At 39.7% G+C, this 23576-nt stretch overlaps 1 protein-coding gene across 3 annotated transcripts; it reads right to left on the bottom strand.

Annotated features, from left to right (window-relative positions):
* Window positions 1–31: 31 nt before the first annotated feature.
* On the bottom strand, window positions 32–23342 carry LOC132194898 (protein tweety). 3 transcript variants are annotated; one of them, XM_059616489.1, is made up of 11 exons: window positions 23193–23342; window positions 12824–12988; window positions 6661–6821; window positions 5981–6092; window positions 5193–5431; window positions 4591–4686; window positions 2605–2677; window positions 2193–2548; window positions 2031–2132; window positions 1850–1966; window positions 32–995 (listed from the first exon to the last, which is right to left on the bottom strand). In XM_059616489.1, the coding sequence occupies exons 2-11, from the start codon at window positions 12950–12952 to the stop codon at window positions 851–853; spliced, it is 1530 nt and encodes a 509-aa protein (XP_059472472.1). In that variant the 5' UTR covers window positions 12953–12988; window positions 23193–23342; the 3' UTR covers window positions 32–850. The 3 variants fall into 3 exon arrangements, with proteins under 3 accessions (XP_059472472.1, XP_059472471.1, XP_059472473.1); XM_059616488.1 differs by having other exon boundaries at window positions 1766–1966; XM_059616490.1 differs by lacking the exon at window positions 1850–1966 and having other exon boundaries at window positions 1999–2132.
* Between the last annotated feature and the right edge of the window lie 234 nt (window positions 23343–23576).

Genomic DNA, 23576 nt, shown 5'->3' on the forward strand with positions numbered 1-23576 from the left:
CTGGTTTTTTTTCTACAAAGAATAACAAGAGTGACATTTTTTTGCTGTTTATTTCAACAATTAAATTATCTTGAAAACGGCTAAAATTCGCATTTATGTCGATAAATTCTAACAACATCACGTCGAAACATCGAAAAATAAAGAAAAGGAGACATGAACTCATGTATAGAACAATTATTATTATAATAATTTTCTTTGGATTCGTAAAAAATAAACACTGTAAATAACAAATAATGTAGACGGAAAAAATGCAACATGAGGTCTGGCACAGGCACAACTAAATGCTCGATAGTCTTGTGCAACACAATGGACTGAACAGAGGAAAGGGGTGAAGCCTTACGAGGGTTGACGACAGGGCAAAAACAAAGTACCAGGGAAACGAGCGAGCAGGAGGTGAGAAAGAAGGCGGGGAGCAGAATAAAAGTGCGGAGAGGGTTAAGAGAACAAACGTGTTTGTTTATTATGATTGGTAAATACAAGCGTGGAATGCTATCCTAAACCTACGTCGGCCCCTTTTGAGAGGGCCCTAAATATAAACACCGAGACGTTAGAAAAGAGCGGCAGTGTATCTACATACTTACACCTACATTGTTTCATCTCTCATTCATAATATTAGGATTCAGTCTGTCTGTACACCACACTAACAAGTCCGTTTTTTCATTTTGTCATAATTTATAAAAACACGGCCTCAGAATATATATAATAAAGACATTATACAAATTATAAACTGTGAGCACGCCGCATTGTTGTGTGTGTGTTGTCGTCTTCTTCTTATTCTTCGTGTGAAGTGGTTTTATTGGTTCTTCCAGTTTTACAGCTCACTGATCATATACTGAGGCCGTTCAGGCTCTCAGTAGAAGTCCGCCGACTCCAACGTCTTGCACTGCTTGCTCAGAGTCGCGTACTGCCCATTGTTGGGTCCAAGCATTGTGGTAAATCGGTCAGAGTGGTGAGAGGAGTCACCGGACTTTTCCTCGCGTGCGTGCCGCCCATTTCTGTAGAGAAAAGAGAACATTAACATCGGAACAACCACCTCGCAACAACATTCAAATTGGGCCAAATTAACCGACAGGGACACGCGGGGGAAATAATTGCTCGTTTCTCTCGAAATCTCATTATTTCGGTCGTTTCGACACAACAAGGGACTTTTTCGGGACAAAAAAGGCCTCGCCAGGGGAAGGGACATGCCGATGATGTCACTAAACCTATGTTCAGGCATGCGACACTGACACGTTCAATATATCACGAGACACACTGTTCATTCTCGGCACTTACCAAGCGGCATCTCGTCATGCTCACCATGCTGAAATGTTCAATTTAAAGAGGCGCTAGGCCCGTTTGTTGGAAATAAAAGTTCAATTTTAATTAAAAGTAAAAATTCTGCCTGCTTTAAGCGGAACAGACTAAAATCAAGATTATTCATTGCCATTCAGCCGGAAGCAGCATTTCTCCATTTCAATCAGCAAAAGCATTCACTAATTGTCAGGCATTTTGATTTCAGTCTATTTCACTAGGCTCAGGCAGGATCCAATCGCAAATCAGTGGGACGAATTAAAGAAAAATTTCATTTCACATTTATAAAAACAACAGAATTTAAAAATATGAAAGTGCCAGAAAGTGGTGGACGAAATCATCAAAATTCAAAAAGTCCCACCGAGTCTGCGTACGAAAATTAATTTAACTAAATCGAAATTAAAGCTAAAGGCCCCGGGCGCCAGAGCTGAAGCAGGCAACCCGGGGGCAGAGGTCATGCATTACAACGTACAGCGTTCCAGGGTAAGGCGGCGTGGGTGGGGGAGTGTGCGTGCGGGAGTGGCGAGGTCTGAAGTAGCCAGTGCTGCTATACGACCCTTGACTGCGGCGCCCAAGCGAAGACATGGCGGCCGGGTGGTGTGGCTGGTGGAGCGGGCCACCCGGGCCACCAGCCAAGAAGGGGTCCTGCTCGTCCACTTGCAGGTAGTCGGGCCTGCAACAAAACCCGGCCGAGTAAATACCAACCTGACGGAGGGGTAATTGCAGGGGAATCAAACCTCTTGCGGATGTATATCCAGGCGTGCGAGTCGATCCACACCAGAAGGGTGAACAGAATCCCGGCGCAGGCCGCTGAGGCCAGCATGAATAGCAAACCCATTCTGTAAGAGAAAAAAATTAATTTTCATTTAATTTTCAATCCAATTTTGATCAAAACGTACAATCCTAAATCGCAGATCCCGTGAATTGCTCCTTGGTAGTTCCGATTGATGCCCTGGCACGACAATTGCTGCTCCAACTTGTTGAAGATGTGCTTGGTCAGGTTGACGGTCCAGACTAGTTCGTCGGTGCGCACGTTGTATGGCAGATTCAAGACCAGATTATTGATTTGCGTCAGGCCGGAGACGAGCGCCTCGGAGGCGCGCAGGCCGCTCTGCAGACGAGGGTACAGAGGGTTGGTGGCCGTGCGGTCGCACTGGATGTAGTAATGGGCCATTTCGCGCTGAATGGACGGGCCTTGGCCCGAGAGCACCTTTTCGACAAATGGATCCGGCGCCACACAAAAGTCGCCGAGAGCCTGAAATTTTAATACAAGATAAGCCGGGTTTGAAAATTAGGGGCCAAGCGACTTACAATGGAACCGGCCAGGTACACCGCAGACAGGGCGTAGGTGGTGATGACCGCGAAGAGACCAAATACGGAGAACCTGCAAATTTATGGGTTCGAGGTGAATTTCTTAGAAATGTAAAAATTTGAACAGAATAGTTTTTGAATTGTTAGTTTTTATAAAAATTCAATTTAGCACTTAATATTTTAATTATTCGCTATTTTATAAAATTTGAAAATTTTCAAATTCTTTATAATGGAGCACAAAATAAAATATAAAATACTATTGAATTTTTTTATTATTGTATTTTCAAAGTGTATAAATAAAGCGAAAAATAAATTATGAAAAATTCTATAGAATATTTTAAATGAATTTTTTTGCTGTTTCTTTTTTTTTCAAATTTTATAAAATAGAGCGAATAAATAAAATTTATTGAACGTTGAAAATTTCTATGCTCGTTTAATGAAACAAAACGAGCAAATCGTATAAAATGCCGCCAGGCTAATTGCGGACACGAGATTATAATTGTCAATGCGGTCGGAGCAAAAACCGCACGCAGCGATGTGGCTCGTTTTATCGGCGTCGAAACGGCGCTTGCCGACCAGGCGCAATTTAATATTCTCGGTCGCTTGATTGGACTGACGCGATGACAGATTGTAAACAGAAAATAATTCCGATCCTAGAGCAGCGGCGCGATCTTTATTAAAAGGCGGCGACGGAAAAGGAGCGCCGGAAGCAGCGAGGAAGTTTCGGGAGTGAATAATAATCACCCACCTTTGCATCGACTCTGTCCATGTACAAAAAAAATACATACACAACAGGAGACTCTGAGAGAGACCGTCACCGATCGTAACCAAACAAAGTCAAAAGCATGACGTAATTCTCAAAAGAGGAGGAGGAGAAGGTCTTATAGGAGGATTAAAGTGAATTATTTGTGTAACCCAGCCGGGCTAATGCACGCCTATCAGTCGAGAACACGATCCTCGGCGGCAGGCGGGCCCCAGTCTCCATTCAGCACGCTGACCCACGTAAATCCGCGATTTTTTTGTCAACGAGGGCACGGAATTTCGCACAAACTATTTGCAAGGCAAGAAAGATATGAACTACTTTGAGATTGCGACTGAAATTCAGAGAATTATTTGTTTTAGTTGATATGAATTTAAAATTGGCATTTCCTTGATGGGTTTTGAGAGTTGTTTATTGTTTAAGAAGAAGAAAACAATATCCTGATCTACATTTTTTTGGCTGCAGGCATAATTCATGAGCTTTGAAATAGTTTTGACACGAATTAGTACAAAAATCATTCTTACAAAAAAAAAAAAAATCTTTCAATTCAACAATTTTTGTGGAAAATTATTTAAAGTTACAATTTTACACAAAATACCCATCGAGGAAAAGCCGATTTTAAATTCAAATCACCAAACTCTACCAAAATACTAATTTTTAAATTAAATTTTAGCAGAATGTGCGATTCTAAATTTAGAGCAAATAAAGAGAGCCAATTAGGCTAGCATCTCCAGCTCAGCATTAATATTTTAATTAAGATGGAAGTTAATTAGAGTGGCAAAGCATCCGCGAAATTGATGAGTCAGTCTGCCCGCGTCAATCAATCCTCATATAACAACGATTGGCACGATGGAAGAGAGACTCTCCTCTCCTTGTCTCTCTCTCTTCTTTTTTGCAACTCGAGAGCGATTGCATCATGTTCTCTTTCTCTCCGTGTTTTATGGCTCGAGAGAGAGAGAGAGAGAGGAAGCAAAGCAAGCTGTGGGTGTGCGATAAGAAAATTTGCAAGCACTGGTACAACAATCCGTCCGCGTCTGAGTCACGCGCAAGACAAACAGCGAGAATGCGCCCAACGAGGCCGATATATAGTTTTTGCACTTCTCGCTTCCTCCATTACATTTGACGCGGGCAATTGGCATTTAGTGCGTAGTTGATTTATTTTTTCGGTCACGCGAGGTCCGCGAACGATTTATTAATAACGAATGCGCGATGACGAAAGTACTCACGCAATGAGAGCTCCTCTGGCGTGGCGCACAACTCCGAAGAGGAGGATGAAGCAGAAAACTAGCAGCAGGCTCAATACTGCCATTGTCACAGGCCACCTATAAAACAAAATCAATGCTTAAAAAATTAATTGGCAGCTCAATTAATAAGGAAAATTGTATTAATTAAACTGGACAATCTATTTTGTTTGAAGAAATTGACACTCGAGGAGATGAAGAGATCGGGCTTTTCCTTGTTGCAAAAATTGTTTTTATTCAAAAACAAAATAGTTCAATTATTTTTTATTTCTACAAAAAGGAAAGTCTCTTCATTTCCATGGACAATCTATATTTTAATCTTAAAGTTCAAGTTTGTGAGTAAAAAATTAATTTGGTGCCATGCACTTGATCAAATTTAAAGCGACGACTTTCCTTGTCATAAATATTTGAGATAAGTGCCAAGTGTTTGGACAGAAAATCGCGCCTGTCTGCGCGCAGAGTCAAAGGGCAGCAAAATCAATTACTCGGCAAAGTGCCTGGTTACGTGACTGGGAAGCCGATTAATTGGCGCGGAGGAGAGGAAGTGGCGATTCTTTCTTGCCATACGCAAGATTGATTGACCGTACCTGATGATTTCGGCCATGTGAAGCACGTCGATGAAGGAGGTGAGGATGGCGCCCTTCAGCGGGCCCACCAGGCTCTTTGTGCTGCGAACGGCCAACGAGGTGTTGCTGATCATGCCGCTGATCACCGTCACCAGTTGGTTCTTGACGTCGTCGCCACCGGGGCTGCTCTCGATGCGGCTCTGCAGGTTCTTCAGGATCGACTGCACCTGCCGGTTGAGAGTTTGTTCCGCCACGACCGTCTGCGAATCAAAAACCAAATTGATTTGTTAACTTAGAATTGTTTCATCATAAATTTAAAAAAATCCACTTACAGCTCAATTTAGAAAAAATAATAAAATATTTAAATCAGTAACTTTCGACTTCAAGTTACTTAATCAATCATTTCCCATTTCGAGTGGTTTGTTTGGATTTTAAATGCTAATAAAATGTTATTTTCTAGTTTAGAGATGCATAGAAAATGCAATTAAACTCCTTTAAACAAATCTCAATTTCTGCAACCTCAACCAATAGTTCATAATCGTTTTTTCTTTCCTTTTTAAGTTATTTGCTTGGTTTTTCACCATTGCGTGGACCATGAATTAAAAATATGCCAAGAAAAATGATTATTTTTTAATAAAATTAATTATTAAAGAAAATTAAAAATAATAAATAAATAAAATTGGGTAACTAATGAATGGCACAGGCCGAAAAAACTTTGTCTTAGTGGCCTGAACTTAAATGTTCTAAAGACTAAACTGTTAAAATTCTTGTTTACAACAAAACTGAATTGAATTAAGCTGCAAACTCACCTCATTGCGGGCTGACAGGAACACTTCATTGATGCTGGCAACTGAGGCCATCACCTGCACCAGTCCATTGTGGACATCGTCGTTTCCATAAAGGCCCACAGCCACGGAACCGCTGAAAGAAAAATCCAATATTTAAAAAAAAAAAGATGAATTGAACATAAAAATGAAACCATGAACATTATTCAAATCACGAAATCGAATTTAACACATTTTTTCAGTAATTTATAATAATGAAGTGGAATAAAATTTTTGTTAATGAGATTAAAACGAAAAATTTTAACTCGGCTACTTAAATTGTGGTTTTTCTTAATTAGCACCTTTTTCAACAAAACAAAAAGGCTTTCACTCTTTTGGTACCGAATTCCAACAGCTTTTCAAGTATGCAAATTACACACATTAAAAACTCTTGCGCCGCACGTAACAAAGGACGCGGCTAATGAGCAGAACGACCCTCTAAAATTTTAATCGTGTGCGCCGCGCATGATAAAAATTGGCCCGAAACCGCGCGGGGCGCACAACAACCCTCGAGTCGCGCACCCCGCATGCTTTGTCTCTCCCTCGGGGGCGAATTCTGCGTGCAAATCCAATTCCGCTCCGCCTGCGGGGCCACTCTCTCGTTGAAAAAATTCCGATTAATGACTGTCGCAATTTGCTCGCGTTCCCATGGCCGATGAACTCACCAGCAGACGACCGCGAGCAGGCCCAATATCCATTTCCAGGGGGTGATGCTGCGCTTTCGACGGGGGTTGCGATCGCAGCACCGCGTGAGCAAGTAGACGAGCAGGATGAACAGCGTCAGGATGAGCCATAGCGCGGGCACGGCAGCGTACAGCCCCAACGCCTGCAACAAACAAACACATTTATTATAATTAACGTTTGGAAGGATATCTCGTGGGCGCGTTCGGTGCCGAGAATGGGCATTTGTTTCACGCCGATTGTTTCCACGGGGCCGGCGCGAGGTCCACAATTTTCGTAATGGGTTTCGGTGGGCGATTGTGTAGTTGATTTTGAACGGGTTAAGTCTAATGGGCGTTTACACGAAAATGCCCGAGTTCCGATTGATACTTTAGATGTTGGGTGTTTTGGTATTCATTTCATTTGATTTATTTCGATGCCTCCTATAGTCACCATTGACTAGTCTAAATAAATAAAAAATTCTTTGTAATTTGATGGGATTAGTAAACGAATTTGATTAAAACGAATAACTCCTGTCACTTTTATAAATAAAAACTGATGAAAAACACAAAAGTACAAAGAGAAAGTGGTGGATTGGATATTATGAAAAATTGAAACCAGGTTTGTCGTTGCAAATTTCTGGGAAAGGCACTGACTCAGTTGCTTCATTAATTTCTGCATTTCTTTTTATTCAATAAAAAAATAAAATTATCTTAATTTTTTAATAATTTATTTTATTAAATTCTCCAAATTTTATTTTTTTTTAATCCCTCCCACTTAAATTTAGAGGGGACTTAACAAAGCCCTAAATTTTAAAGTACCAGCAGAATGCAGGTTGCCTTTTGAGGTCAGTTGTCCTTTTATTATTTCATTTTTCTGTAGCAACAAGTGACCCGGTTTTAATTTTTCATAAAAAAAAAAACGTTTCAAAGTCACATTTTTCTGTTCTTTTTCTTATTTTTTTACCAATTCATTAATCAACTCCGCATTTATAGTATTATCGAATCATTTTCAAAAATAGTTTCAAAGCTTTTAAATGCTGGGATTATTTAATTTTAATAAAAACAAAACTTTTATCATGTATTTTAATATCGACGTTTACTTTATTATCAGTATTCTTTACAAATTCTAAAAGATACGCCGCAAATTGTTTTATTGTGACTAATTGGTCACTTGCCACGTCTCCTATCGTTTTTTGGCCTGCTGACAAATCACCTCTCTCACGAGCCGCAACTCGTGACTCGCGGGTCGGTCGGTCGGTCACCGCAGATTGCAGTGCCAAGATTGCGCGACACTGACGCGACCTTGGCCGTCCGTCGCAAGGGGGTGCGAATCTCGCCTCGCCTTTGCAGAGGAAATTAGCAATGAAACGGCAATCAAGGCTGCGAGAGCAATTTGGTCCGCACGCAGCCTCTCTTGCATTAAGAACCTCATCCTTGCTAGGGCACTCTCGAGCACTAATTATGCGGGCGAGTTCAAGTTCCTTTTGCACCCGCGCGGACCGTGTGTTTGACTTTTTACAACTCATCAGCGCAGGGGTGAGGATCAGGCATGTGGCTTCTGATAATGGCGACGAAACACGACACACATGCATGCACACCCGAGGGGTGAGCCCGAGCGTAAAAAGAGAGAGAAAGAGAGGCGGCGGCGTTGCCGGGACACATTTTTATTTTTTTTTTCATATCTACGGAGCGGTGTTTCTCACGCCGGAGACAATATCGTGCATGTTGTACGCGCGGCATAATCGGATCGGCTAATGGGACGCAAGAGTGAGCACCAAACGGACCCTCCTCGAGGAGCTCCCACGAGAGACAGACCCACCGACCGCCGAGCAAATAAAGCATAATGGAGATGGTGTCGTCGGGGGATTGATTATTAAACATGCATGTGGTGCCAGCGACACAAAAATTAAGTCTCTATAGAAGCCGAGGAGGACCTTTTCGGATGAAGACGTTTACAGTGAGAGCGGTCGTGATTTACGGCGTGTTTGGAGATCACCATGGCTACTGGTCAAACCACCACGCACTATTCAGATAAAGCGCCGAGTGCAGCATTTCTGGCGCCTGCGACCAAATTGATTTTCATCAAGCAGAAAAACGTTGTCCATTTTTCACTCGCCATGTGGTCTGTTTCGTTTCCAATCTTGTTTACACAAAATTTAATGAAAAAAAAATTCTTTCATTCGATCAATGCGTTTTGTGGGACAGGAATTCGCTTTGAGGAATAAATACACTGGCTGACCGGTGAATAACCTGAATAGCCGGCTGTTGATTGGAATGCTCGCCCTTTGACCTTTGTCGGCGCGTGCATTGGAATTTCGCAAAAGAATGCACGCAGCTGCTTTTTTGCATTTCGATAATAAACCAGTCTTCAACAATACAATTGTACAGTAATATTTAGTTAACTTGCAATTAGTATTTCTCCAACATTTTTTTATTTAATTTGATCCCATGATAAAATGACAATTACTTCAACAAATTATTAATAATTGAGATTGGATTGTTACTGACTACCATTCAAAACTACGATATATCCTATACAATTCAAGTTATTTTGACTCCAAGAACCATAATTTATTGATTATTCTGATTATTACAATTTTTGATCCATAAAATATGCCTTGGAAAAGCACGTTTTTCATTGTTTAATCTTTATTTTCTCTAAATAAAAAAAAAATAAATAAAAAAAAAACGACAAATATGGCCAATTTAAAAATGTCATAATAGCCGACGGAAAATTTCACCGCTTGAATTATTTTTATACCACTAAAAAAATCGGAAGCGGCTATCATTGTCAAATTTTGACTTATATAAAAAAAAGAACCAATAAGTGACATTTCCCTTAAGCCTACGACTTTTATGTCAACAGCAAAGTTGATCAGCGTAAAAAGTTACGCAAGGAACTGTTTAGATCATTTTTCTAACCCAAACCGTTCCAAAGTTGTGCAAAATAAAAATAAAATCTCGGGTCATTTTTCACGCTACAAATAGGTAACGCCCCATTTTTGATGTATCAAAATTGATACGGAGGACTTTGACATTTGTGTTAAAATAAGATACGGTATTTTTTTTTAAATTCAAATCACCATCTCTCAATATCACTTTGAAAGTCATGTTCCATTTTTTTTAATTAATTAATTTAATGGTAGAAATGAAGAGATCCGGCTTTTCCTCATTGCAAAAATTTTTGGTACTTGAAATAGTTAGTTTTAATTTTTATGTTAAAACGTGGTGTGTTTTTTCTATCAATTTTTGCTGATTTTTTGTATTTTTCTTGCCAACAAGGAAAAGCCTGATCTCTTCATTTCCATGATCATCTCCTTGAGTGTCAGTTTCTTCTAACTCTTGATTAAAATCTGAAAGAGGAAACCAGATTTTTGTCGACTAGAAACACAAGCATTTATAACTTGTCAACTTTGTTCAAGCTCAAATAATAGAAAACAATCTCATCACGATTCATAAAAAAACTTTTCGCTCTGTATATTCCCAGCTGTGCACTCTTTCAAAAGCGTGACTACTTTGCCAAAAGTTTCATTTTCGCAACTTTCCGGTGCGAGAGAGTGCGAGTTTTTCAAGTGGGCGCATCTTGAGCTGGTGGAAAAAAAGTACAAGAGCTTCTCGAGTTGCGTGAATTATTTATGAAAGAGGAAAAAACAGTATAAAAGAGAAGCGCTCCATTTACACCAAAAACCTAGAAGATAAAAATCGAAGGCGCAAAAGGCAGTTAAAAGTTGGGGAAAAAGGACAGGAAGTGTGTTGGAGAAACAAATATCAAATTCGAGCCGCTGCACTACTTTCTATTTTTAAAACGAGGCGCTCCGTCAGCCCCTCTTGGGCTAAGCAACCCTTCGCTGAGCCGGCGCGATTTATGGCGGCCGGCGAGCTATGGACGGTGTTTTCCGCCACTATTTCACCAACGGATAGCGCGCGGGTTTTGTGCCAAATCTCGGAAATTTAATGCCTGCTCTGAATCACACGAGATTTCGGCCGCGGGTGCAAAAGTTATACCTGAAAAGGGCCAACAACAATTTCATAGATTTAGGCGCGGACCGCAGACTTGTGCAGCGCCAAAAAAAATTACATCAGAGAGATGCTTTTTCCTGTAAACATAAAAAATGTCGATCCGCTGCTCATGAGTAACGGCAAAGGAAAAAGGAAGAGACTTGACCATAATTATGACCGCCAATGGTGAAATTGTCATTTACGTTTTGTACAAGGAAAAAAACAATTTTGAGGAAAATGGTTTAAAAATTTATTTGTAACAAACATGTAAATTATTTATTTTAAAATTAAAATTTTTATATCAGGTTTAAAAAAACATTGAATTTTTTTTGTCAGTTCCAAGAACATTGAGAGAGATTGAATTTATTATTATTTTTGTAATATTGACATTCAACGTCATTGTGATGCAAGAAAATTTTTGTAAATAAAAAACTGGTGCTAAAATTATGGAGCGATTCACCAAACTTATGAATATTGAGATCTGCAAACAACGATTTTTGTCCACGAGTGCGGTACTGATAAAATTTAATTGGTTTTTGGGACCCCTCGGTGGCAGGAGACTTGATTAGACCGGCCATTCGAGCAAAAAGCGCAGAGAATTTGCATTGCAAATTGCTTGAGTGCGAATCGGCTTTCAAAATAAATCATTTGCTCCCCAGGAGCAGAAATGCTGAACACGTGTTACGATTCACGACACTGTGTATGCAAAAACACACCATGAAGTGTAAACAGATCCGCGACAAGAGCCACGAGTGGAATTAGCATCTGACAGCCACGTGGGGGAGCACGAGCTGCACTATCTGTGCTATTTTTTTTATTTTTTTACAAATCCAACTTGATGCGGTCGTTTTTGTGCAATCTCGAGTTGGCTCTTTGTCAGCTGCACCGGCTTTTTGTCTCATGATCTCGCGCATCCCAGCGATGATTGAAAATGACAAAAAGCAACCGGCGGCTTTTGTGTTGTGAGCAAGAAGAAGACTCTCGCCGGGGTCACTCGATTCGCTTCTTCTCGCCACAAAAGCTCCGACACACAATTTGACTTGCATGCAGAAAAGGCGCAGTGAAATTGCTACATCGGAACTAACTTTATTGCTTACAAAAAGGGTACAAAATTGCAGGTAAAACTCAAATATTGTTGTAAAAAAATTTGCAACATGAAAATCTAATATGAAAACTTGCCTGAAGCAGTAGATAATTGTAACAAATTCCGTTTCTAAATAATCTTGTAGCAATTTTTAAGATTTTTCCGTAATGAGGTTTGTATAAGAAATAATTTTTTAAACTTTTTTTTTAAATTTCTACCCGGGATTTTCAACAAGACTAAAATGAAACAACTTAAAGAGGCTGAAAACAAAGATTATACAAAAAAAAGGAACTGTCTTACAATTTTATTTGGGAAATTAGTTTCCATAAAACCTCCAAAATCATGAGTTTTGCTCAAAAATTGATTCCTTCATTGGAAATAAATTTTATTTTTGACTCATGAAATTTGACACTCCAGGAGACGATCATGGAAGAAAACGAGCTTTTTCCTCGTTGAAATAGATTTAGATAAAATGGAAGTTTGCAGTTTTTCTGTTATTATTATTTTTTATTTACTCTTGCTAATGAAATATGGTCAAAGACCGTCAACAAAACTGGTGGAGCTTTTTTTAAAACAATTTTTCAACGAGCCCGTTTTCTTCAATTCCAAAAATTCATTTCTTAAGTATCTTTGAAAGTGGCCAAATTATTAAGCTTATATGAGAAATTTCATTTGAAAAACTCAAATTTCAAAGTCAATTTTCTGAACAGCAAATTTAGAAGGTGAAATATTTCTATTTTAATTTTTTAATTTTTAATTTCTATTTTGTGTATTTCATGTATCTGAATGGAGAATAAATAAATAAATAAAAACCTTACTTTAAAATCTACTTTTAATAGCAACGAACCGGACTCCACGATAATTATAGTTAAACTTTGGTCGCTGCACCATTTGGTCGCCACATTTTGCGTGAAATATTCCTGCACTGAAAATAATGAGGCCCACGAAAGTTACGCGCACGAATAGCAGCCCCAATTTGCCGCTGCTAATTTGCAAGCTCTCGAAAGGCACGTCTAATTTTACAACCCTATTAGTGGGCGAAGCGTGACGTGCGCGCGAGGCAAATAAAAAGGAAGCACTCACCTCGAGGTAGGCCTCGTTGTAAGGGTTGAAGGTGGAGTTGACCTTGCGCAGGAGGATGTTGATGTGCGGCAGTCGGTGCAGGAACTCGGCCACGGCGGTGGGGCTGTAGCGGGCCGGAGGCTCCTCCATGCTGTCTTAATCAGCGCCCCGTCATAAATGACTCGCCTGAGAAAAAAAAAACACAAATTTATATATGTGTGGAAAATAACAATGTTCGCTCTTTTGCATTTGTGTTGTATGGCTGAGGGCGAAACAATGGAATGTGCAGGGCAGGGATGGCGAAGCATTTCAAAATAAATGTGTGTTTTGTTCGTTGGAGGGCAAGTGCACGTCTGCACCAGTCACACCGGCTCGAGACAAAGGCGCGCCTCATTAAAAAGTAATTCACTGTGCCACTGGAAAAAGTTCGTTCGAGCATGTCGCTCTGCAGTTTATTTTTGTTGCCACTCTTTTCATTTTTGAAAACGAAATCCTCTCTCTGCAGTGGTTGAATGTCTGACCCGAGCAAATGGTCATAGCGGTCGTCAAAGGGAATTTGGAATTGCGGCCTGGATTTTACATTTCAAAAGAGCGCCTTTTTATGTGCTACTCATTCCAGCTGCCCGAGGCACGAGTTATTGCCACCGAAATTCGCAGGTTAAATCTGATTTATTTTGGCACGATTCGTAATTGTTTTTTTGCATGCAGATTTAATTGAATTTAACTAAATAATTGATTAATTATTTATTAATTTTTGTTTCATATAAATAATAGCGTTAAAGTTTAGTTATTAAATTCATTTTTTTAATATTTTTTTTGTACATATTATAAAAAATTAAAATATAATTTAACGTCTTTAAATTTAAATTTTTTAAACACAAAAATAATGAAATAAATTTACAATTTACTAATTTTATACTTCTTTTGTCAAAAATATTGGAATAACTGTAACAAAAATAATTTCAAGCTACATTTTCCTTCCTGTTTTTTGTTTAATTGCTTCCCATGCTAGATTATAAAATTCTGTTGAGTCTATCTATGAACAGATTATTCGCGGCTTGATAATAAATAAAGAAATAAACCAGATTGACTTCAATTCCGGCTTCTACTTCCTTAGATTATGATAAATGTCAATCTTTCTTTCTTAGTTTATTTTTTCATTCTTAATTATAAATCGTAGAAACTGTTTGTTTGAAGACATTGAAACTCAAGGGGATGATCATGGAAATGAAGAGATCAGGCTTTTCCTCGTTGCAAAAATTGTTATTACTAAAAGAAAAAGAGCTCAGTCTGGGACCCTATACCCTATTTCATGAGCAAGAAAAATTAAAAAAAATCAGCATGATTGAAAAAGACCAAACAAAAAATCTTAAAACTTTTATGTTAAAATGTTTTTTTTTTTCAATTTGCATATTTTTTTCTCTTGCTCATGAAATAGGCTCGCAGATCGTGACCAAAACTGGTAGAGCCATTTAACATTTTTTGCACCGAGGAAAATCCCAATCTCTTCATTTCCAAAGAAGTTGGTTCATTCAATTTTTTTCCACCATTTATTATCAGTACAAAAATTAACTGGAAATAAATGTACTTCGTTTTGCCAGTGAATTTAGTTTTATGGTGAGAGTTGGGTGCGAATTTGTCACCACGATACTCCTCCGCCCTACAAATATGGTGCGAGCTGCGAGTTCTCCACAAAAAGCAGAGGGAATAAAATATTTCCGTTCGCTTCCTCTCGCTCGCAGTACATGAAAGCAAGCCGAGGAGAGTGCTTAGAAAAAAATAAAAAGACCCGATTTTCCACGCTCCTCTGGCAACCGAGTCTAGAAACACAAAAGCATACTATTATAACGTCAGGGAAAGAGAAAAAGAGAGAGAGAATGATGGACGCGTTCTTTCTCTAAAGCAGTTCTGCCTAACTGGCTCTTGCTTTTAGTTGTACATATCAAGCAAATGTGGAGGCAGAGAGAAATAAAAGAGAGGATAAAAAAGCAGGTCAGGGAAAGAGAAAAAGAGAGAGAGAATGATGGACGCGTTCTTTCTCTAAAGCAGTTCTGCCTAACTGGCTCTTGCTTTTAGTTGTACATATCAAGCAAATGTGGAGGCAGAGAGAAATAAAAGAGAGGATAAAAAAGCAGAGGGCGCGGATACTCTTCCAAATAAGGTTTTGTTTTCCAGCCAAAGTGGTACGCCCATCAGGCAAATTTTGCAACTTTTATGGCAAAAGGATCAAAACTCTCTTTGCAAATGATAATAATTGCCAATGAAAAAGAAAATTCAACTCTTCGGCATTCAGCAAAGATGTTTTGAGCCAATTTGAATCATTTCCATATAAAAATTCCACCAAAATAGATGCGCCGCGTTAAAATAAATAAATCATTCGGATGTGTTTATAAGAAAATTGCGAGCCTGCGTTCTAAAAAGCGAAATATTTCTGTGCTCATAAATCACCAAGTCGTTGTTATTCCAGCTTCCAAGGATCAACGTCGCGCTCTTTAAAAAGTCAAACCGAAGCCATAACTCACGCCGAAGGCGACGCAAAAAGGCCCAAACGCACCCGAGCGGACAAAAACCGCTTTCGGGTGTCGTCGGCGGCGGACCAATAATTATTCCATTACGAGGGTGTCATGATATGATGTTGTTATCCATCGGGCAACACGGACGGAGCCTGCACCCGAGAGAGCGACTCAAATGCAAGGCGTGGCTGCGGCACTGGCTGCTGCCGCTGCTGCTTCTCTATCGATCCATCCGCCGGGGCTCGTCGAGCACATGGCGGTGAATCTGTGGGGACTCGCGGTGGATCCGAGAAAATGCCGGCCGGGACCCACGGAGGAAGCATCAATCAGCGCACACCACATTATACACGCTCCCAACAATCGCCACCGAAATGTAATGAATGGGACAAGAATGGCGGCCAAGAAAGAGGGCCCAATTTATTTCCACTCAATTTGACGCTGATCGTTCCAACGCTGCGCCAATTTCAGCACAGATATTAAAATTATATGTTATTGTGAACAAAAAATTCTCACTTGGAGAAGATGAAATAAAAAAAGGGAAAAAAATATACCAAATTTGCATATAAAATTGTAGTCAAATCTTTCAACTTCAAAAACAAAAATCTGAACTACCTCAAATCCATTTTCAGTTCTTATTTAATTTTTTTTTCTTTCATTTCAGTTTTCAGGTTTGTTTGGCATCATCTTTTAAAATTAAAAAAAAAACAGAACAATTAATATTTCATCTCGAGCACCAATTTAGCCAGAGTTTGAGTGCAAAACTTTTTAGAGCAGAATTGTTTCAAGTTTCGCGCGATTCACTTGTGCAGAATTTGAATATAAATCTGCCTCAACTTTCTTCTTGCCGTGCATGAACAAGTAAGTTTATGAAAATCAAAAAGTTTGCCCGGCGAGAACAATGAACGTGTAAACTTGTACATGCAACAACGGCTGCGAACTTTGATGGGTTCGCGCCGCATTTATTCCAGACGGCTTTTTTATGCGCGACGTCTGACTGCTGTCAACCGACGAACACTTGAGAAAAGCGGCGAAGGAAATCTTTGTTGGCCGGAAAAGTTGGTTGGCGGCGCAAAATTTTCCGCGATGAAAAATGCAAAACGGCGAGAGAGTGATTCGAATGACGACGGACATGTTTTCCGGTTCCGTGGAGTGAAAATTGAAAAAATAAAAATGTTTGCTCTCAATCTCGCACCAAATTGTGATTATTTAAATGAACAAAATATAAATTCTTTGAATTCAGACCGTTTTAATAAATAAAATGAATGAAATAAATAACTAAATTATAAGCTGAATAAAATAAAATGTTTGTAATTCAATCAATAATAAATAAAATTAAATGAAATAAAAGGAATAATATAAATAAATATCAAATCAATAAATAAAAAAGGCACATTGCGGCGGATGGAGTCTTTTCGATCTCGGGTTTTGGCAAATTTCTTGCTAGTTTTGGTGCCGTTTAACAACTCCTTTCTTTTCATGGAATAATTTGGACATCAATTAATAAAAATTTCAAATGTTTTAATTCTTCCTTACGAGGAATGAATTTACGAGCAATTTCGCTCAGTCCAAGGATTAGGCAATTCCACGTAAATGAGAAAACGGAATTGCTCATCAACCGAGTGAGTCACCAAACAAACCAGACACTCTTTCCTTATATGTATTGGAAACGACACAAAAGCAGGGTGTCGCGTCATCGACACAAGTGCAGCAACAATTTATTCACATGCTAGAAAGGTTTAATCCATAATGTGCTCGCACAACTCACGTCGAGGGCCAAAAAGAACCGGCAGACATAGAATGACGGGGCTGGAGAGCCCTGCTTTTATTTGTGCGATGAACTCATTCGATTACGACCCCGCGTGTTGTTCAATACCAAGAGCAAGTGTCTATGTCTGTCTGTCAGTGCATTATCCAACGCCATAAAAATGGGCCGGCAATCGATCGGCCGGATTTCGAGTGTCAACAAAGGATCTGCCAAATAATCCGTCTCTCGGCGCACAATACACGGAGGACCGCTTTTCTCGAGGAATGCGTCGCTGTCGGAGCGAGATATACCCACGCAGCGCCCAAATTAAATTGGATTGATTTCCTTTCATTGATGTTCATTCCGTGCCGAATAATTATAGAGGAATCGGGTCGGATTTGCTCCGCATTTGCAGAGTCGTCTCTGCAGCAGATAAATTTTCAATATCCGATGCGGAGGGAAAATAAATAGTGACTCAAAGGATTTGCGCTGATGCGATCCCCGGGCGCCTCGAACTTTTCTTTGGCACACACGGAAGACTAAAAGTAGAGTCGGAGAGGAGCTGGAGAAATAATTTCGACCGATTTGATCAGAATGAAAGGCGAAATAAAGAAGTCTTCCGTTTAATATCGTATGAGACGGATAAAAGAGCGGTAAAAGCAGTTCTCATACATATAGACTGGCTCTTTCTCGTAAAAACTAAAGCGGCACGTATTCCACTTGGAGCTGCTCGGCGATGCACAAATGTTCACGTATGTGTGCGAAGAGAAAAGGGCGATCTTTTGCAAACGAGAGTGGGTTTTATAGTGCACGAGTTAATTTGCAACGAGATTTGCCAAAAGGGGTTTTGTGTGGAAAGGGAATTGAAAACTTCCATCATTTTTATTTGTAATTTTCTGACCAAGATTAAAATACTCTCTTTATTCATCATCTAATATATTCAAATTTTATTAAGGATCATCCTTTGTTTGATGAAGCAATCAAAAACTTAATTTGCAAAAGAAAAAGAAAAGATTTATCCGCATTACATCTTTAAACATCTTTCAAGCCAAAGCACAGGTTTGGATTTCTTTAAAACATAGGAAGAGTAAAAAGTAAATTTTAATTATAGATTTTTTGACAAATTTTCTCAAAACAAAATGTGCAAAATTCACGTTTTTTTTTACCTTTGTGAATTTATATTCATAAAAGAAATCTAAAGAAGTCTCGCCATCCAGAATTGACATGTTGTTAGAAAAAAACTTCAGCCCAATCAAAGGTGGCTTAATTTTACTGTATTTTTTTTTTTGTACCAGTGACCTCTAGAAAATGATCTTGACCTTTAACCTCCGAATTATTTTACCTCTGAGGGTTGAAGAGGAGGTAAAAATATTTTTTTTGGTTCTACCCGCATTTCTGTATCTCAAATAGAAATAGGAAAGGTTTTTGACTTTTCCAAGTTTTCTCTGCGTGAAAATCCATCAAATTATGTGAACTTTTCACCCGATTTTTTATGTTAAGAAGTCCACGACCTCTTTCCAACCGACCTTGGCTCGAAAGGTGTCTTGGAATAAATTTGCATTTTCCTTACACGGTTTCCATTTCACTTAAGAAAAATATGTGACACTGTTCGCTGGAGTTTGTTAGTCAAATCTCAAAACGTTTCACTCGGAAAGGGCATCGTCATCACTGGCGGGTGCCATAACGCGCTGCTGAAGGGAGCACTATATTTGCAAAGTCTCCGCAGGCAACTTGAGAAGGAAGGTTTGTTCATTTCCTCGCTTTGAGAATCGGACAACGTTTGCGCCAAGCAATCAAGAAAGTCGCTTTGAAGTTGCGGTCGTGCGTCTCTCTATCTCGAGACGAGAGAAAGCAAATTAATGCCCGAGTTCATTAGCCCGCGCGGATCGAATAAACAATTTAAAAAAAGCAACCCCCGTGCGAGCAGAATGAGCCACACCTGCTTTCAATTCGCAAACAAGCAAGGCGGTCGAACGAAAAACCCCAGGAGAGCTCGCGAAAGAGGCGCTTTCATCAAACCGGGCGGGCGCATTAATTGGCTGCATCAGCAAAGCCAAACAACGGCCCGTGCATGAATAATAGAGCGCGCGAGTTGCTTGATGCGACTTTTAGCGGCACTTGTAACACTCTCGGGTGATAAGGAGGCTTCCTTTTTGCTGCACACGCGCTTGTTTATTCATTATTATATTCCGCGCATGACATAATTTCCAAATAGAAAAGAAGATGCCACCCGCATCTTTACTTACTTTGATAGTGTCGCGCGGCGCGAATAAGTTGTGAGCGAAACTCGTTAGGTTGTTGTTTGCCCAAGTGATTACTCGCCTAGCTGCTTGTATTTGAGTAGGGAATGAACAACAACATGATTATGCCTGGCCCGTGAAACAGAAACATGCAGGCAGCCTCGCGAGCAGAGAGCAGCTCTGAAGAGGACCATTAGCCGCTCGTAGAGATATATCGAGTCTCAAAAGTGGTGTCTTGGATTCAATTGCGACATGTCTGGTCTGGCGATTGGAAATGAAAATGTTTTGCTTTGATAGTTGGTCAGACTTGAAAGACAAACAGAAGAATTGGTATAAAAATTTGTGGAAAAAAATATTCAATAATGATTTTGAAGAATAGTTGAGGAATTTTAATAACAGTTTAATTTGGAATTCAAAAGTTATAAATGATGTTTATGTTCAATTGCATTGCTTTTTTTAATGTAACGGAGGAAAATTTTGTAGGAATTACATCTGTTCCTACTTTGATATGATTTTACTTGCATTTGGAACGATAAAAATAAAAATAAAATTATTTAATAAATATACAAATTACAATTTATTGTTCATTAATTTACAATTTGATTCATTTTTAAAATAAAAATATATTTAAAATAATATTATAGTATTATTTTATATTACCGAATTATTCAAATAATATAGTAATTTAATAAATAAAATAATTATTTAAAATAGAAGCGATGCAGACCAAAATTCTCAACTTTTTCTTATTTAAATTTTAACTTTTACCATTTCCAATCAATTATGAGAGCATTCAAAGTTGACAAAGTCTGTAAATTACTCTGCAAATAATCGTCCGTCACAAATGGCCGTTTAATTGAGCGCATCAATCAGACTTGGAATCATTTATTCTCTTCCGAGGCGCGCAATTAGCATACATTATTCAAATCTAGATCGAGCAGCGCGATTCAAGGGTCGACGCAAAAGGAGCGGCGGAGAATTCAGCGATTCCATGACCCAATTGACACTCTTAAGTTTGCTTCCTTCGAAAATCACCTTCGGCGCCGTCAGTTCTCAACGCAAAATTAGAGAGAGAGAAGAGGGAAAAACAGCTAAATAATATTGCCGTCATAAATGGACGCGCAAAATTCTCGCGGATCGTAAAAGAGCGCACGATAGCCGCGCGGGCTGCATAACCCGCCAAAGTTCACGACGTAAAAATAATAATAACTCGGCCATGGGCCTCGCTCGCCAATCGATTTCAAGTACGGGTCAAGAAATCAGCCGACGAGAGTAAAAAAAACCTCAAGTACTGCGCAAGGCTGAATGATAAATTAAAAAAGAAAAATTAATTTGATCTTCACAGAAATTTAAATTTTCATCAAAACTGGACAAATTGTGAGTAAAAATTTAGTTCCATTTTCGAAACAAGCAAAGTTTTCGTTTCAAAACGTTGCTCATTGTGAGAGGAGTCGGTTTGTTTGGATGCTGCAAAGCTGCACTGAATAAACCCAGGTGTTCGCATCCATAGAGTGACCGATTGAATGTGCGGGAGGGGTGACTGTGCAGCATGTCATCGAGAATGAAATTATTACACAGAGCAGACGCCGATGCGAGCGAGCGTCGGACGAATTTAAAGCGGGGGCCCCAAATTACAGCTAATAAAGTTGCCCGTTTGTAAATCATGCGACGCTCGCCTCGATTGTTTTTGCTTTTGGAAGCGGACAAAGCCAACGCCGCGCGCTCCATTAAGCAATTACGCATTCGGCAAAAATTGCTTGTTTTGCCCTTGGTGCGTGATTTATTCTTGAAATAATTAATTATCTCGAGCAAGTTTCTATGTGACTTGTCAGTTCCCGATTTGAATAAACGAAATAAATTATTCGATAACAAAACCGACGTGAAAAATAAGAAATGCTCATGGTTGAAAAAATAACAGAAGTGTGTTTTTGTTGACAACTTCATGAACTTTACTTCCGTGTTTGTTGATAATTTCATTTAAATTAATTCAGTGTTTGTTGAGAAATTCGTGGAATTTAGTTATATTTTTATATTTAATCCGAATTAAGCAAATAAAAACTTTTTAATTCAACTCCTATTAGAATGAAATTTATTAAAAAGTTACAGAATTTTATAGTAATTTTAAAAAAAAAATGCAAAATTTACAAATAAAACTCAATTTTACTCATTCAATGCTGGACAAAAACTCCACCCAACAAAGAAATTTGTCGTGAAATTCGCAAAGTCTGTTATCTGACGTAAGTGGAGCGCCAACTTCCGCCAAGATGACTCACTCTCGAGTTGCCCCGCGAGTGAGATTTTGCCTGATTCGATTCCGCGGGGCTGCAGATGAAAATTTTCACCTGCACGCGCCTTTCCCATGTTATATATTTTTCCGGTCGATACGAACGCGTCCCGGCCGCAATTGTGGGCGAATCCATCGGGCTGCGAGAGCAAAGCCCTGATCGGCCATGCCGTTGTGGCGTGACGTCAACTGCACATTTGCCGAATTCGCAAATATTATAATCGCACCGACTTTGGTGATCAATAGGTGCAGCCAGAAATCTCAAATGCTTCAGAAAAAACAATAGCTCAGAAAATGCAGAAAAAATGTTAGGAAACTTTGGAGAACGTTTTGTTGTTGCTTAATTAAATTTAAAAAAAAAAATTATAAAAAAAATAAACCGGTTTATATATTTAAGGAAGATTTTGTGTTAAAAAGATATCAAACTTTAAGTTTCCTAAAAAATTGTAAAATCCAGGTGGGCCAACAAAATTTCTTTAGAACTATTAAAAAGAACCTAACTTTTTTTATTTAATTTTTTTAATATTGCAACTATAATTTTAATATTATGAAAATCAATACTTTTTTGACATGATTTTTTTAAATGGACGGACCTATCTTTTTCTTGTTCATTTTGGTTCGTTTACGCAGTGATTTGGCTGAAAATATGAAAATCGCGGTGACCGCACAAAGCTTTTGCCTTCTGTCTGCAAAACCACGACTGCTCAATCCGAAAAATTCTACCGGCGTTCGAGACCACCAAATCGCACCAAACCGCAAATTGGCGAATCGGAGCAACGAGAGACGAAATTAAACTCCGCCGTTTTCCGAATAAATTAAAATCTCCTCGGGGTTTTTCCCATCTGCACCGTTTCATTTAAAAATTTCCACCAGAGCTGTTAAAAAATTCCAACCGAGGGTGCCCGATATAAATATTTACCTTCCGGCTGGAGAGAAGGAGTTAAAAAACTAACTAACCTGCGCATGCAAACAAGTAAACAAAACACGGAATTATGTTTGTCGCTGCGAAGGGAAAATCCATTTTTTTTTTTTAACAAATCGATTCGGCCCTTTGAGGATGGAGAAAAAAACAGAAGGCGCGTTATTATTTCGTGTATTTCGCTCCCAGCGGAGTTTCGGCGAAGAAAAAATGTTCCGGTTTTGTGCTGCGCTCGAGATTAAATATTTGATGGAGCCGCCCTTGAAACGTAAAAATACACTTACACACCCGACGACGACGGCCGAATCCGCTCTTTCCGACTCTCTCTCTCTCTGTAGCACACAAACCCACCCCTTGTTTTGCAGAGCCACCCCATGGAGGTGCGGAGGCGCTGTTGCGGGTGGATCAATAATCCAAGACCCTCCTCACCCCGGCCAGCGCGGCGGGCGGCTTTTCCCACTTCTTGGCGCCTCGCGAGGCGCCCACCTCGTTTGGGCTCCCGTGGGTGGGGCCCCCCGGCCCGCACCTCCGAAGGGCCCCCCGTGCGATCAAAGGGCCCGCGGGGGCGCGAGATCGGACGGAAACGTCGTGAAAGACGAGTGCCGAGTTCGATCTCTTCACGTCTCGGTTTTCGGGTGAAGGTTCACTGAAAAAATGGGGCAACTGGGCCCGGTTGGGTCTTCCGCTCACCTTGATGGTTAATCCGAGTTGACGGCCCTTTGAGGAAAGGGGCCCTTGTCCTCGAAAGACGTGCTTCTGGTCCTGTGACAGCTCCTTGCTTCTAGCTCCTTTCTTTCTCGCTTGCTCGAGTTGAAAGCCCGTAAAAAAAGTGGGCAAGAACGATCGGTTTGGCGTATCGATTGAAACGCCGCCCAAAACCGGTTTTTAGTTTGGTGAAAAACTACCGAAGGAAATTTTACGTTGGTTGAATGGGAGGTGAAAAATGAAAACAACCGGTTGTTTACAAATTTTAATGAAATACCGGTAGGTGTTTTCCAAAATCCGATATCACCGAGTTTCTTGCTTTTGCCCACTTCACTCCTGCTTGCTGCTGCACCCCGCGGTGGTTCTTCC

Source organism: Neocloeon triangulifer, unplaced genomic scaffold (genome assembly GCF_031216515.1).
Source record: "Neocloeon triangulifer isolate White Clay Creek 2 clone unplaced genomic scaffold, ASM3121651v1 ptg000008l, whole genome shotgun sequence".
NCBI lineage: Eukaryota > Metazoa > Arthropoda > Insecta > Ephemeroptera > Baetidae > Neocloeon > Neocloeon triangulifer.

Excerpts from the sequence above, each read along its gene's own strand:
- LOC132194898 (XM_059616488.1), bottom strand. The coding sequence starts at position 12,952 with ATGGAGGAGCCTCCGGCCCGCTACAGCCCCACCGCCGTGGCCGAGTTC. Across the intron at positions 6,093-6,660 it reads CTGCTCGCGGTCGTCTGCTG|CGGTTCCGTGGCTGTGGGCC; the intron begins GTGAGTTCATCG and ends TTTTTCTTTCAG. Across the intron at positions 5,432-5,980 it reads TCCTGTCAGCCCGCAATGAG|ACGGTCGTGGCGGAACAAAC; the intron begins GTGAGTTTGCAG and ends TTTGATTCGCAG.